General features: G+C 39.2%; 1 protein-coding gene across 2 annotated transcripts in view; it reads right to left on the bottom strand.

Moving 5' to 3' along the window:
- Nucleotides 1–277: 277 nt before the first annotated feature.
- Nucleotides 278–15,162, bottom strand: part of SHISAL2B (shisa like 2B) — an 18,462-nt gene continuing 3,577 nt past the window's right edge. The window contains exons 1-2 of one of the 2 annotated variants that reach the window (XR_003909891.1): nt 1,300–1,446; nt 278–518 (exon numbers count right to left, since the gene is read on the bottom strand). Coding sequence is in view for 1 of the 2 variants with exons in the window: in XM_029942315.1 (XP_029798175.1) it covers nt 394–518; nt 13,008–13,165 (283 nt within the window). In the remaining variant the exon portion in view is untranslated. Of the gene's footprint in view, nt 519–1,299; nt 1,447–13,007; nt 13,166–15,162 lie in introns of those variants that run through there. The other variant, XM_029942315.1, reaches the window with a different exon arrangement.

Raw genomic sequence — 15,162 nt, 5'->3', positions numbered from 1 at the left:
ATCCAGTACCATCTCGTGAAACTAGCTGCCGCTAAGTATCCAAAATCTTGTGTAACATCAGTAATGCGACATAAATTTCTCATCGTTCCACATTGGCATAGGCTTGCTTGTCTTTGTTATTAGTAAGTTCTTTAATATTTCCTGAAGTATTAGCATAATTTCATGTAATGCAGGAGCATCTTAATTAGCAAATAAAAGTAAACTTCTGCACATGAACAGAAACCCACATGATCAATGGGTTTTTAATAAATTAATTGGAAAATCAAAAGTGCAGCTGTGTCTTGCTTTGTGAATGATGAATTTTTGAGAAGTGTTATTACGAACTGTATTTGAAATGCATTCTTTGTTTTTATTTGCTCCATCCCTCGAGGGAGCTTTTACAGCACAGGCTTTTTAATTATACACAGTGTTGATGTGTGTCGTCTCCACTGCCGGCTCTTGATTCGTGTCATCAGCTTCATAGGATGTTTCAATTGTCGAATTTGAATTGGGGGCATTGGTTTTCCTGTTCGGGTTGCCTGCAGAACACAAAACAAAATGAAATAATTATTTGGAATTATGACATAAAATTTGGCTTTTTAAAATGTGTGCTAGAAAATTATATTTTGTAGCAATATTGAAGCTATGTCTTGAAAGCACTAGGTGGATGGGTGAGAACTGAATCACTTCAAAGTTGTTTTTGAGCATTTCCTTCTGAAAGTCAAGTTAGGGAAATATTCAGTAACAAAAGAATTTTATATCCTGCTTACCTCTCTTCCTCCATGTTTCCATGGAGGAAATTACACATGTGAGAAGAAGGCAACGGGTTCTGGGTTGCTTAATGAAAGGGTGACTATCCCTCTGCATGAAGTGAACAAAACTGTACTAAAGCTGATCATAATAATTTGCACCACTCTTAAGGCTTTGCAATCATAATCAATTTAGACATAATCTTTAAAAACACATTTGTGCCACAGTCTCATTCACTCCTTCTGTGTCAGTGAATCCAAAATGCACCAGGGTAAAAGAATATAGACTTTTGATCATCACAAAAATTAAAGCTGATAGCAAAGAAATAGATGATTTTCCCAACATGATTGTTAGAAAAGTAACTATCATATAGTTAACTAAAATGCACAAATTTAAATAATGTATAAATATGTTTATAAATATAAAAAATGTATCAATATAAATAGAAGCAGCAGATAAACCCCAGACATCACTAGTGCTCTCCTGTTGCTGAATCCCCAGCCCAGTCCACAGTCCAGTGGCCAGCAGCATTTTCTTCCCTCGGCCTCCAGGATACCACCCTGGACTCACCTCCTCTGTCTGTATTGCTCCTTCTCAGTCTCTTGTTGGTTCCTTTTCTTCTCCCAGGTCTCCTAGGAGTGGCTCAGGGCTCAGCTGATGGGTTCCTATCACTGTCTCTCTCCGTAATTAGTCTCCTTTGGAAAAATCAGCTCTGAACTTCCCTAAGAGGAATCAGGACACACTGGCCAAAAGGTTCCTCTGTTAGAAACAGCTCCTTCCTCTACTTTTCGCCACTTACATGGAGTCTAAGCCTTAGCTTGTGGTCTGGCTTGGCCCATTTATAAGTAACTGTATAGACTGCTCTCCAGGCCCCATCCGAATATCCCCCATATGGGTTGACTTCAGAGTCACCACTCACAGGGCAGTATTATTTACAAGTTGTGCAGAATGTATCTCACTCCAGCTCCCAGATCATGCCGCTCAAACTGAAAGATGGGTGGTATTGTTCTCTGAGCTAATATTAAAAGTATCGGAAGCTTAATGTATGGGGCCTAGAGTTGTTCAATAGATGCCTTATGTCATTACTTCTGAGCCTTTTGGGTGGTAAAATAAACTAGCGTGCTACTTCTAAACGTTCAGTCATAATGTTTCAGCCATATAATTTGATTTTTAAAAGTTAATTTATTGTAGGTGCAACATTTTCTAGCCTGGCAAGGAGCTCTGTGCCCAATCAGGAATCGAAGCTGTTACAGATAAATGGACCAAGGAAAGCTGGCGTGAAAGTCTAAGAAACCGATAAATTTGGCTTGACAGTTATTTGCAAAGTGGGGTTTCAGAAAATACCAGATGAAACATTAACTACTAAGAACTTAACTAAATGGGCTTTATTCTATAAGGGGGACATTGAAACTCTTTTCCTCGTAGACCATTTGAAAAATAGGAGACTTGTAGTTTCAGTTTCATTTGCATAGCCTGTTTCTCCCCTTCAGGATTCTAGCAGGCACCGGTAAAAGATCCAGGATGTAAGATGGAAGTGGCTTTCATGTTATCTGGGTGGCTTTTGCGCCTTACGTAAGCATTTATTTAAGCATCTAAAATTGCAATATTTTATTGGAGTTCCTGGAAGTATGAGCTGCATGTTGCTTAACTCCAGCCCTTCATGTTTCCTATGCTTTTTACAGACATATGTTCATAATATTTCAGTGAGATTTTCAAGGTATTTTTATCTACCTTATCACATAATTTTTGTTTTTGTCTTTTTATGGGAAATAAATTCACAGTTATGTTTTCACGTAGGAGTTCTATCTAGAACCCCTTTGTTGGGGGTTCTCTCTCTAAGTCATCTCTGTTCTGACAACTTTGGTCTCCATTATCTAGGTCCTGGCAACAAACTGAAAGGCTTGATCTAAGCTGTCTACTGCCCTCTGAGATTTAATGGCTTGTGAAATACATGCCGGTGTTACAGATTTTTCTTCATCTAGGACTTGTAAAAGCACCCACACCCCAGCCCTGACTCCTTATTTCCTCGGCTATGAACCCTCCTAACCAGTATAGGTACAAAGACTGTTTTCTTCGATTGGCTTCTTACGGCAAGGCACTTCCCCTCACAGAAGCAATTTGCTTCACAAACAAGAACGATTTGTTATAAATACCATACCAATATCCTTTGAAGCAGGAACTTTGATACGCAAGTTAACAACCCTGGCGTTCACGCTCTTCCCCCAAAGATGGACATCAATGGATGTCCTTCCACTAAGTTAGAATAATTGGACACAGGGAGAAACAACCGCGTTGAGGAGCTACAGTGATAACAGAGTTCAGCTAATTGCATCTCTTTAGAATAGTTTTAAAAGAGAATGCAGGAAGTCCTCAGCAACCTCACTTTTTCCTAGTTTTGCTTTGATAAATAGAAGCTAATTTCTGAACCAACAAAGCAGGGATAAAATCAGCTGCCTCTTTTTCTGTCTCAGGGTTACAACACGGATTCGATTTTCAAAAAGCAATCTGTAAGTCCATTGAGCTCCCACGGGATTTGTTACACATAAAAGGTTCTTTTTTAATTCCTCCTTTGCTTTACTGAATGCAGCTTGTGAAGCTCTGACATGACTGTTCTTTCCTGGGTTGACATTAGTTGTTCTTCCTGTTGCTCGTGTCCCATTGTCATTAGTGTGTGTCTGTGTGTGTGTGTGTGTGGTCATCCTATGCAAATCTCAACCTTCCTTTAAGGTTCTACCTCTCACACTGGCATATGAATTAAAGTTTGGCCTTTGCCAAAATTCCCATCCCAATTCATCCACGTAACCTCATCACAAACGATGCCAATATATTTCTTCTGGTAACAGTTAAATTGTGCGTTCATTTTCAGAACCACTCCTCAGGAATCCATTTATCTTGTAACTCTTCTGTGAACTCTGCCCTCGTCTGCCATTTCAGAATATCAAAAGAATGCTGGGGACCCCTGCAGGTCGTCAGCCCTTGGCTCTCTGGCAGAACCCTAATTAAGCTTTTCTGGCGCTATCTGCCTACGGCCTCCTGGCTCCTGTGTTGCCCTTCTCAATTCTGGCTCCTAATTAGCAGCGCTTATTACTGAGTGGAAAACCTACAGATCCCACTCATCCCAGGGCTCCTCCTAGTGAAAACAAGCATCCTTTAATCTGTACCCTGAGTGGTTTTGATTTGCAAGAGGATGTTTTCCCTTCCAATTGAATCTGAAGCATAGGGCTGGATCTGAAGTTAAGGGTGAAGTGAGCAAAACTTGCCTACTAACCTCCTAAACTATTGTTCTTTCCCTGCTGCAATGCCCTGCTTCTCCTCCAGGATATATGGGTCTCCCCAGCAAATACAGTTAAATATGCACTGTAAAAGCTAGAATCTCAGGAGCACCTGAGTGGCTCAGTCAGTTGAACATCCAATTCTTGATTTCGGCTCAGGTCATGATCTCACGGTTCATGAGTTTGAGCCCCACATTGGGCTCTGCGCTGACAGGGTTGAGCCTGCTTGAGATTCTCTTTCTCCTGCTCTCTCTGACTTTTCCCTGGTTGTTCTCTCTCTCTCTGTCTCTCTGTCTCTCTCTCAAAGATAAATAAACATCTAAAAAAAGCTAGAATCTTAAGACTTTCCCTTTTGCCCATCTATCAGGGAGTGAAGGCAGTTCTATCCAGAAATGTTTTTCCTATCCTATTTTTTTTCCACAATGGACCTTTCCTCCTGCCTCCTTTTCTTCTCTGCATTATCAAATTTTGCCAACCATTGATGACTAATATAACTCACAAACAATTTAGCTGATATTTAAAATCCTTTAAATGAAACGTTCACTTATAACTGGCTTCTATTTTGTTTATGGGTTCCAACGTCAGCCAGGATTGCCTAACCCTGAGCCCTGGAGAGGACCCACAAATGCTAAACGTGGCAGTAGCTGTGCTGAGCAATGTGATGTTCTACATTCTAGTAACAAAAGCAGCCATAGGACGTTACAGGCTCATTATTTTAAGTAGAAGGTCCCTTTAGGAGACACAGCAACCTGTTCTGCTATTGAGTTCAAATTAGCCCACCTTCCACTAAAATCTCAAAGAGTTCTGAAAGCCTTTCTGAAACAAAGAATGGTATTACAAAATAATTTGGTATCCTAATTAATAAGAGTTTTGAGCAGAGTTTTGTTGAAGGGGTGCTAAAACTACTAATAAAATAGCTCCCAAAGTTATCTCTAAATTTAGTACAGAAGGACGCCTGGGGGGCTGAGTCGGTTGAGCATCTAACTCTTGATTTCAACTCAGGTCATGATCTCACAGTTCATGGAATCAAGCCCATGTCTGGTTCTGCCCTGACAACACAAATCCTCCTTGGGATTCTCTTTCTCACTCTCTCTGCCCTGCACCCTGCTCACACATTCTCTCTCTCTTTCTATCTCAAAAATAAATAAACGTAAAAAAATTAGAACATCCATCAAAATACCACTTGGTTTTTAAAAGTCTGACCATGTCGGCAGGGGGCACCTGGGTGGCTCGGCTGGTTAAGCATCTGACTCTTGGTTTCAGCTCAGGTCACAATCTCACAGTTTGTGAGTTCAAGCCCTGAGCTGTGCTCTGCACTGACAGCTTGGAGCCTACTTGGCATTCTCTCTCTCTACCTCCCTCCCTCTCTCTCTCTCTCTCTCTCTCTCTCTCTCTCTTTCTCTCTCTCTGTCCCTACCCCCCTCAAAATAAATAAACTTAAAAATATTTTTTTGGCAATGTGATTCAACATTACAGGAGTAGCCAAGAAACTGATGAAGAAGCATATTGGGAGGGAGGAGAAAGTCTTGTCTGGTCAAATATTAAAATAAAACTATCATTTCAATAATTTTTAAAGTATAAGTATATTATTAGCTTAAGGATAAATGAATTGATAAATTTAACAAAGCAGAAAGTCTAAAAACATATCACAGTGTATATAAGAATTTAGCTTATGACATTTTATAAGTTTATTTTGAGAGAGAGTGAGAGTGGGGGAAGGACAAAGTGAGAGAGGGAGGGGGAGAATCACAAACAGGCTCTGTGCTGTCATCACAGCATCTCACATGAGGCTTGAACCCACAAGCTGCGAGATGGTGGCCTGAGCCGAAATCAAGAGTTGGCTGCTCAATCAAGAGAGACACCCAGGTCCCCCCAGTGTATAGCATTTGAAATTGGCAGGAGAAAGATAGATTATCCAATAAATATTTGGACCATTGGCTCATTATTTGCAAAATAAAGAGGCAGAATGTATGTCATACTTTACGCCAAAACTAAAATTCCAGGATGTAAGAAATTTAAAGGTAAAAACAAATGAATAAATGTATGAGAAGAAAATATAGTTGAATATCTTTATATCTTATAGTGAGGTGAGAAGTTTCTTTTTTTAGGTTTTTAAAAATGTTATTATCTTCAGGTAATCTCTATACCCAATGTGTGGTTCGAACTCACAATCCCAAGATCAAGAGTCACATGCTCTACTGTCTGAGCCAGCTGAGTGCCCCCAGAGGTAAGAACTTTCTAAGTATGAAACTAAAGGGAGAAATTGCAAAAGGAAAAACTTCTATAAGTGAAAAATTGTCACACACAAAATTACAAGAGAACTTGCAATATATTTGTGAAAGAGTTTAGTTACTGTGTGTAAAATTCTTATAAAGCAGTGAAAAATGTACACTCCCATGGAAAACATGCATATGAGCAACAATATGCCACAAAAGAAATGACAGGGGCACCTGGCTAGCTCCATCAGAAAAGTCATGTGACTCTTGGTCTCAGGGTCATGGGTTCAAGCCCCACACTGGGCGTAGAGATTACTTTAAAAAAATGCTTAAAAAAAAGAAAGAATGACAAACATTAGAATGTCCATTCTCACTCTTAATTAGATAAAAACATTGTATTATTTTTTCAACAAAATTAGTAAAATGTTTATCTTTTGAAATAATAATACACATGAAATTGTCGGAAGCCGCCAAGTTTTCTGTCTGCCTCAGGCAAGGATTATCACTCTCCGGAGAGTGAACCAGCAAACAAGATTTGCATCTAGAGGCTGGAGACTGCCATTTCCTGGTCAAAATAACTTTGGCTTGTGTCTTGCTGGGCCAGACGTGGAGGGGCCAAGGTGCACAAAAGATCAAAACCGTATTTTGGATTATTCAGTGCTAACTCCCCCCTTCCCAGCATTGCTGAGGCAAATCTGGGCATTTCTTTTGATATTCATTTGACTGTTTACCTGGTAACTGACCTTGGTCAGCTGCTTTGTTTTCCCGCCTTGAAACCTTTATAAGAGACAGTTTTCTGAATAAAGTCTCTCTCTTTTGCCTGATTGGAAACCGTGAGTTTTGTCTTTACTCTCTGCGTCTCCCTCTCCTGCCCCCTTTTTCTCTCCCTCCTTCAGGAAAAGAACCCGCGACGATTCTCCGCCCTGCCGGTCGCCGCGCCGGACCCGGCCTTTGGGCTACGACATGAAATAGTACTTTTGTGGTCAGCAGTTAGCAGCTTGAATCCACAGCTTTTCATATGTGTCCCCAGCCTCTGGTCAGCAATCCCATGCTCAGGGATTTATACTAAGAAAATTCTTAGATGTCCGATTTATGTGTGTAATGAAAAAATGGAAGCTATTTCAAAGTCAATAATGAAATATGATACAGTCAGATTTTGGTTTCTAGATGTCACTCCCAACTAAAATGAATCAGGCATTTTGGAGAAATGAAAGATTCCAGGGCCAGAACAGGGGAAGTACAGGCCACCCTGGAACATTTTGTGTCAGAAAGCAAAAAAAGTGCTCAAACAATTATGCATACTTTCAAAAGGACCTTTAAGGGACCCGATGTAAAGGGGCTCCCGGAGGCCAAATCTGAGACGCCATAAGGATCACCATAGATAACAACAGTAATAAGAGTATTTTAAAATAAAGAATCTGAGTCCATACTGATGTTAACAATTACATGAATGGGTAAATAAATAGGGGAGGAGGGAAAGCTCTTCCTTGCAGGAGAATAACAACTAACCAGTGTCAAAGGAAAGATGGGGTCGGTAAATCACCATTTTACAATTATTGTGATAAACTGAAATTATTTTCAAATTTTGAATGAAAAATGCAGTCAAGAGCTGTCTATGGGTGGGTAAAAGTTTGAGGAGGTACCTTCCAACAAAATACTTAGTTATTAAAGGGGAAAAATAGTGGCCTTATAGTGTATTACTTCAACAAATACAACCTTAACCAACGAATCAAAGTTAATATCACCCATAATGGGACCAGGCAATGTTACATGACACCCTGGGAGTATGGCTTCCATGGTATTCCTGTTGAAATGTATTCTCTCTCCAGTCATGAGATAATATCGGACAAATTGAAAGATACTGTACCGGATAACTGGCTTTTGTTTTTCAAAAATGTCAAAATCATGAAAGACAACGGTTGAGGGTTGAAGGAGGGCTAAGGAAAATGACAACTAATTGCAGAACTAGATCATAGGTAAGAAAAGCATAGCTAGTAAGGCTATCGGCAAAACCTGAATAAGAACTGCAGATTAGATAATACTACTGTATCGGTGTTACATTTCCTGAGTTTGATAAACATACTGTCACTACATAAGAAAAAATCGTTAGGAAATACTTAATGAAATGCTTATGGTTAAAAGGCATGATATCCGCAAATTATTCTCAAATGGTTCAGCAAATATGCACTGAGAGGAAGCCAATGAAAAAGGAAATAAGGCAAAATAGTAACAGTAAGTAAATCTGAGAAAAGGTATACAACCCTCTCTACACTTTTCTTGCAATTTTTCTGTAAGTGTGAAATTACATCAAAATAAAAGAATAAAAAATCATCGCACTCCGTCAAGATTTTAAAATGGAACTACTAAAACTGATGGATAGGTATTTACTTATTGACAAACAAAGACGTCACTATTCAGTGAAAACAAATAGCCTAGGACTCATTCTCCCCCAGTTTGTCATATATGTGTATCTACAAATGTGTACCAAAAAATCCTGAAAGATACTCAACATGGTGTTTGTAACGTGTATCTCTGCGATGGAATCATGGAAGACACTTTCTCTATTTTCTAATTTTCCTTCAATAAAAGTGATTTGAAAGAAAGGTTTTCTTTCCAGGTGCGTCTTCTAAGAAGAAGAAATATAACAGACTGTTCTGAGCCAGTGTGAGCCATGTTTTGCTCAGGGTCAGAGGAAATGATTGGGCGATCTTCAGACATGCTTTCTCAGTATTCCATGTGTGCAATGTGTGTTTTTCTTCTAGACCACTGTGCCTTACTGACGATTTGCTCAGTCTTTTTCAATGACATCACCTGCCTTTAGAAAAGAGACCACCGGGTACAGACGTGGAACTGTTATCACTACACATGATTTTATGTGTGCCAAGCACCTCTGTCAACATCTGCCCTTTTAATTTGCATCTAAAACTCTGCTTCCGACAACCCCTCTCCTCAGGCCTCCACCCCCCTCCACAACCCAAGCATATCAGTGGAGACTCAGACTGCAGGATGGAGGTACTTAATCTTCTGGAGCAACAGTTTTCTTCAGCTCGGAGAACAAGCAGGTTCTTATTGGAGTAAAACAAGCCCTGGTATTCAGCTAGGTTGAAAAATCCCATAAACTTTAAAACTAATATGAGAATTTCAAATAATTTCAAGCGCATAGGCCTAAGGCCATCCTTTCCGCTCCAGCTCCTGGAATTCTGGAGGTACAAGCTCCCCTCTTCTCAGCCTTTAAGGATTTTCTATTGGAAAAGTTTGAGAAGCAGGGATCTAGAATATCCACCCTTTTAACTGCTTCTCTATTAGCCATTAATTGTTTCCCATCTTAGGAAATGAGCGCTCGCCCTCTAGCATGTCTACTCAGAAAGACATCCTTCACACGGCCGTCTTCTCAGAGCTGTACCCGGTGGTGGCACCTGACACGCAAGGGGATCCTCCTGAACCCCGGCATCTGAAACACGCAGGGCGCACCGCCCACGCACACCAAGAGAAGGAGACGATTACGGGACAATGTAAAGGACAATCAGTGTCTTAGCAGTAGTTCCTCTGTGTAAAGTGAGCCCTGGAGGCAGTCCCATTACACTCCACAGACCTGTTTCCTTCCAGATCAATTCAAGATATATAAAGCCTTAAATTGTATACATTAAAAAGAATAAAACCCAATAGAATAAAGATACACAAAGGAGAAATCCTGGCGAAATAGCCTAAGATTAGACTCTTATAGAATATTGTCACTTACAGAAACAAAAAAGTCCGGTGCCCTAGGCTGGTTTTAGAATGTGCACAAAAACATTGTTCCCTGTAGGCAATTCGAATTGCCTGTAATGAAAACAGGCTCAATTATAAAAATTAACCTAAAATAATAGGAGGCTGACTCTTAACGAACAGATAGTTTTGAAAGAGAAGAGTCATAACTTGTGAAACAGATTTCCTCACATGTAATGTTTACTTATTTGATTATTATGCAAACATCTTATTATGTTCCTTAACTTCAAGGCGTTTCTTAAATGGAATAAAGATTTGTTTTTTCATAGCTAGAACACCGTAACCTCATCCTAGGTGAGGAATTACTGGAATAGAGCTTGCATGTTTAACAGAAGTACCACAGTGTTTTTAAGTGATCACTTCAAAGGGTCACTTTCAAATATAAACCATTTTCTCTCCCTATTCCAGTGACATTTGGATTACCTGGTTTGTTTTGGGCCCGATGTGGTTAAAATCAACCCAAGGGACCAACAATCGCCTCTTTTGAAAGCAGCAGGAAGGCAGTGATCAAATAAAACCCTACCTGGTCAAGCACTCAGGAAAGGGGTACTGAATTAATTTCCTGGCATGATAAACACAATGTTTTCGAGAGGGGCAGAGTGGGGACATTTTGATGTGAGAAAGCAACTTCATCTAACTACCTAAGGAGTGCATTAATAGATCTCCTTAGCGAAACAGCAATAAGACTACAAGACTTCAGTCAATAAGCCAACTAATTCTGTCTCTGGGTTCTCAGAGCCAGTATGAAGTAATATTTTGGAGCAGTCCCTGAAGTAAATCAGGAAGAACAACCAATTTCTATTTAGCACAATACATTGCATACAGGAGACATTCGTTAAATGTTTGATGACTCTAAAGGTGACAATAGAGATCCTCCTTTCATCAACTACTATAAAGGTGCCATTCTACTCCATTCAATTCATTCAACAAACATTTGTTAAGTATTATAGGCACTAGGGATATAGTAGTGAGGAAATAAGATTAAAATTATTACTTTTCGGGAACTTACTCTCAAATTGGAGTGGAGAAAAGTTAGACAACGGATAACTAAAGCGTATAATATATTAGTGCTAAATGCTTAGGAGAAAGATAAAGCAGGAAGGAAGCATGAAATGTTGAAGAGGTGTTTAAAAGGCAGGTATGGTGATCAGGGAAGAATTCCTTAGGTGACTTTTAGTAAAAATTTAGAGAAAGCGAAAGTGCAAGTCATATGGGTATCAGAGGGAAAAGCCTTCTGGACAGTGGTGACAGTGTTTGCAAAGGCCCTGGGGCAGAGAAATTTTAAGCAACAGCAAAGAGGCCAATGTGTCTGTGCACAGGAGATGAGAAATGTGGGTGGAGAGGGCAAACCACCAAAGCCCCGTCCGGTCACAGTTAAGACTGCTGTATGTATCAAGAGAGATGGAAGTGATTAGGTTTAGCATAGCAGAGTGACATGACCTGACTTAGGTTTTACAGGCTCGCTCTGGGTGCTCTGTGGAAAGTAGACAGCAGGGGAGTCAAGGGCTTAGCTGGGAAGAGGAGCTATTTGTTTTAAATGCAGAATCTGGAGTTTGTGCGTTTTCAGAAGCTCCCTAGGTGATTCTTATGCACAGTAAAACTTAAAAACTTCTACTTTAAATTATCTAAGCAGTTGAGACAAAAACTGGCTTCATGATCTGATTATTGGATAATAACTAAGCCACTGCTTCATTTTGCCTGTGGAGGAATAGGATCTAAGCCATTGGACCAAATTCATCCAACAACCTGTCTATTCTGCCTCAAAGTTGCAAACAGTGCTTCTGAAAAAGAACTGCAGAGGGACCTTGGCCTCTTGCTCTGGGACGCAGGACACCCTCTGAGAGAGACCTCTAGGAGAATCAAAGTAGAGCTAATGCAATCATTCAGTGACAGCATATTTGATAAAGTCACAGAGCACGTACTCCATACATTTCAGGATCCAAAAGTTTCAAGATTCAGCTAAAATGGAGCATCTGAGCAGAGATTTTCCAAAATGTTTTAAAGTAAACATGTTCATTCTCTTTTTAAATAGAAGTTAGTGAGCACTTCTGTCTGATTCTGAATATATATGCGCATATATATGTATATATTCTATTTACATATTCTAGATTTTTATTAGAATACACTGTAAATGTATATATCAAAATCTATGATTACCACTTGTTTATTTATTTTTGAGAGAGAAAGGGGCAGAGAGAGAGAAGGAGACGCAGAATCTGAAGCAGGTTCGAGGCCATGAACCGTGAGATCATGCCCTGAGCCAAAGTCAGAGAGTAAACCAATCAAGCCACTCAGGCGCCCTTATGATTACTATTTTTTAAATACACTCGTTGAAATTTATATTCACAAAAGTTATTAACAATTCTTTCTGGTTGAATTTTATGTTGGTAACAATTGGCATTTGTGTGGGATAGTGAGACCCATTTCCACAAACAACACATAAAAATTTCTTTCTACTTTATAGTCATTCTATACACATACAACACACACACACACACACACATATCTTACTTTGTAATCTATTCAAGAACAAAGACTGTCTTCTATTTATTTTTCTACTGTTTTGTGTGCCTCTTCTGATTTCTGCACACCACACCACACACACCCAGGTAAATGCTTAACTGACCCCTGACCAGTCTGGAGCAATCCAAGTCTAAGAATTCATTATCACGTATTTTGTTCCTCTCTTTGACTTCTTTGGCTCTATCAAAAACAAAATATAAAATCCCCAAGGGATTAAAACCTTTATAACTGAATGAGACTTAAATATAGTAGAGTCGATTTATTGGACCAGTGTATTATTATTCATGAGAACATTTACATCCTGCCGTGATTTTTCCTTTAGCACAATTTCTCAAAGGTATGTCATCATTAAGGCCTAATTTCATGTGAATTTTTATAAAGGCATGTAATAAATTTAATTTTTAAGAAGCATTCATCGTTAATGGCATGATTTGTTACTGAGGTCCAGGTTATTCTTTTGAATGGAGTACAGGTAATTGACTACAAATAATGGACTGATTACCTTCTCGAGTGGAAGAAGCCTCTAGGTGTTGCAGTTTAAGGCCAGTGTCTAATCTTTGAGGCTTTGTATACAGAAATAGGTAGCAGAGGACACAGACGCTGATGACAAAGGCAAGCAGAACAAGGGCAGCAGTTCCCAGGCCAACCAGGGCACCGATGCTGAAGAAAACAGGAAAACATGGGGACCATCACACAGAATGGCTCACACGTACACTAGAGAGAAGGTTTGAATATTGTTAATTCATCCTCAGTCATTCCTAACCAAATTATATTTTAGTCTAAAGAGTATATGATTGAAACCTACAGGTCACCTTTTTCTTTCATCAAATTCTTATATTTTCTCTTCCTATTGATATGTTAACATTAGTATAAAATACCGTGTGAATCCATATGACAGGTGAAAGGTCACATAATTCTCTAGGGCTAGTTCAAAAGTATCTCAAGCAAATAAACCTCTCAGTATATTTTAGGAGGAAAATGGTGTTCAACGATAAAGATAAATACAAAAGTACTGACTGACCTCTGCAAATTAGCAAAGCAAATGTTTACCAGAAATGTAGAACTTTTAGAGACATGTATGGAAGATAGCACTTACTAATATATAAATCCACATCTTTTACAAAAAAGGAGAAGAATGTTTAATGAAAGGAAAGCAATATTTATGAAATTTATATCAAATTCATGTTTGGCCCAAATTTTTTCTTTGTGTTTTAAAAAAATTTTTTAGGGGCACCTGCGTGGCTCAGTTGGTTGAGCATCGGACTTCAGCTTACGTCATGATCTCACAGTTTGTTGGTTCAAGCCCCACGTCGGGCTCTGTGCTGACAGCTCAGAGCCTGGAGCCTGCTTCTGATTCTGTGTTTCCCTCTCTCTCTGCCCCTCCCTTGCTCTGTCTCTCAAAAATAAAATTTTTTTTCAATGTTTATTTATTATTAAGAGAGGAAGAGAGACAAAGCACAAGTGGGGAAAGGGCAGAGAAAGGGAGATACAGAATCTAAAGCACTAATGCAGGCTCCAGGCTCTGCACTGATAGCATAGACCCTGATGCAGGGCTCAAACTCATGAACCATGAGATCATGACCTGAGCCAAAGTCAGATACTTAGCTGACTGAGCCCCCCAAGTATCCCCCAAGTGTTTCCTTTCTAAAAGAGCATAACAACAGTGACTTCTAGTGTTAAATAAGAAACTCTTTTGCTTTCTTCTAAAAACAAAGGGTATGTCTGATATTTTTCTCTGCACTAATTTTGTAAAATTCCTTCTAATACAGTTATCTATAAGACTAAGCATTTGAGAAATAGCAGTTTTCATAAACTTATGAATGTAATATTTTGAAATGGGAAAAGGAGCTTGGGAAAAGAATCGTTGTAAAAGTCTAATAAGCAAAACATATGTACTTAGCTTTCCTGAACCAAATGTTTGTGTGGGTAAGTTAAGTATATATAAAGAAATGTTAAGTTGCTCAAGAGTACATACTTCTGTTGACCTTCCCATAGGGTTGGGCATACATATGAAAAGTGCTGAATAGAGTACTTAGCTTGTAGTACATAGAAGTAAAGGATAGTAAATAGAAGAAACTAATAATTGATCAAATACATGATTGATCCATTTTTAGTAATTGAAAAGTAATCATCATTGAAATGGTCATTGAAAAGTAATGATCTTTTTCTTCACTCTCTTCTTGTCTTGACTGCAGGCTTTCACTGTTTGCTAGTGATAGGACTCCAACCAGTCTGACATGTACCAAAGGAAGGTAAGGGAGGATTTGAGCAGGGATGCTAGATGTGTTAGGGCTTTGGAAAGAAGTAGAACAGAATTAAAACGTGAGGGGCTAACCTCATCCCGTGTATCCTTGATTTTAGAAGATAAAACACCCCTGCAATTTAGAGATTGTCTTTTTGGCTATAGATATGGAGTTAATTTTCCAAACATACTTGTGCTTGGTTTAGCAATGTCAGCCTAGTTCCCATAGCCTTGCACATAGTGAAAATTGGAAATTCTGTGACTTGAGTCAGCATACAGTTGTATATCTAATTTTCAAGGTTTTTTGAAATTAATTTATTTATTTGGAGAGAGAAGGTAAGAGAGAGATAGAGACGGGGAGGGCCAGAGAGGGAGAGAACATTCCAATCAGACTCTGTGCTGTCGGCACGGACAC

Source organism: Suricata suricatta, chromosome 6 (genome assembly GCF_006229205.1).
Source record: "Suricata suricatta isolate VVHF042 chromosome 6, meerkat_22Aug2017_6uvM2_HiC, whole genome shotgun sequence".
NCBI classification, from domain to species: domain Eukaryota; kingdom Metazoa; phylum Chordata; class Mammalia; order Carnivora; family Herpestidae; genus Suricata; species Suricata suricatta.
The sequence above is the reverse complement of the archived record's forward strand: the minus strand, read 5'-3'. Positions and strand labels throughout refer to the sequence as shown.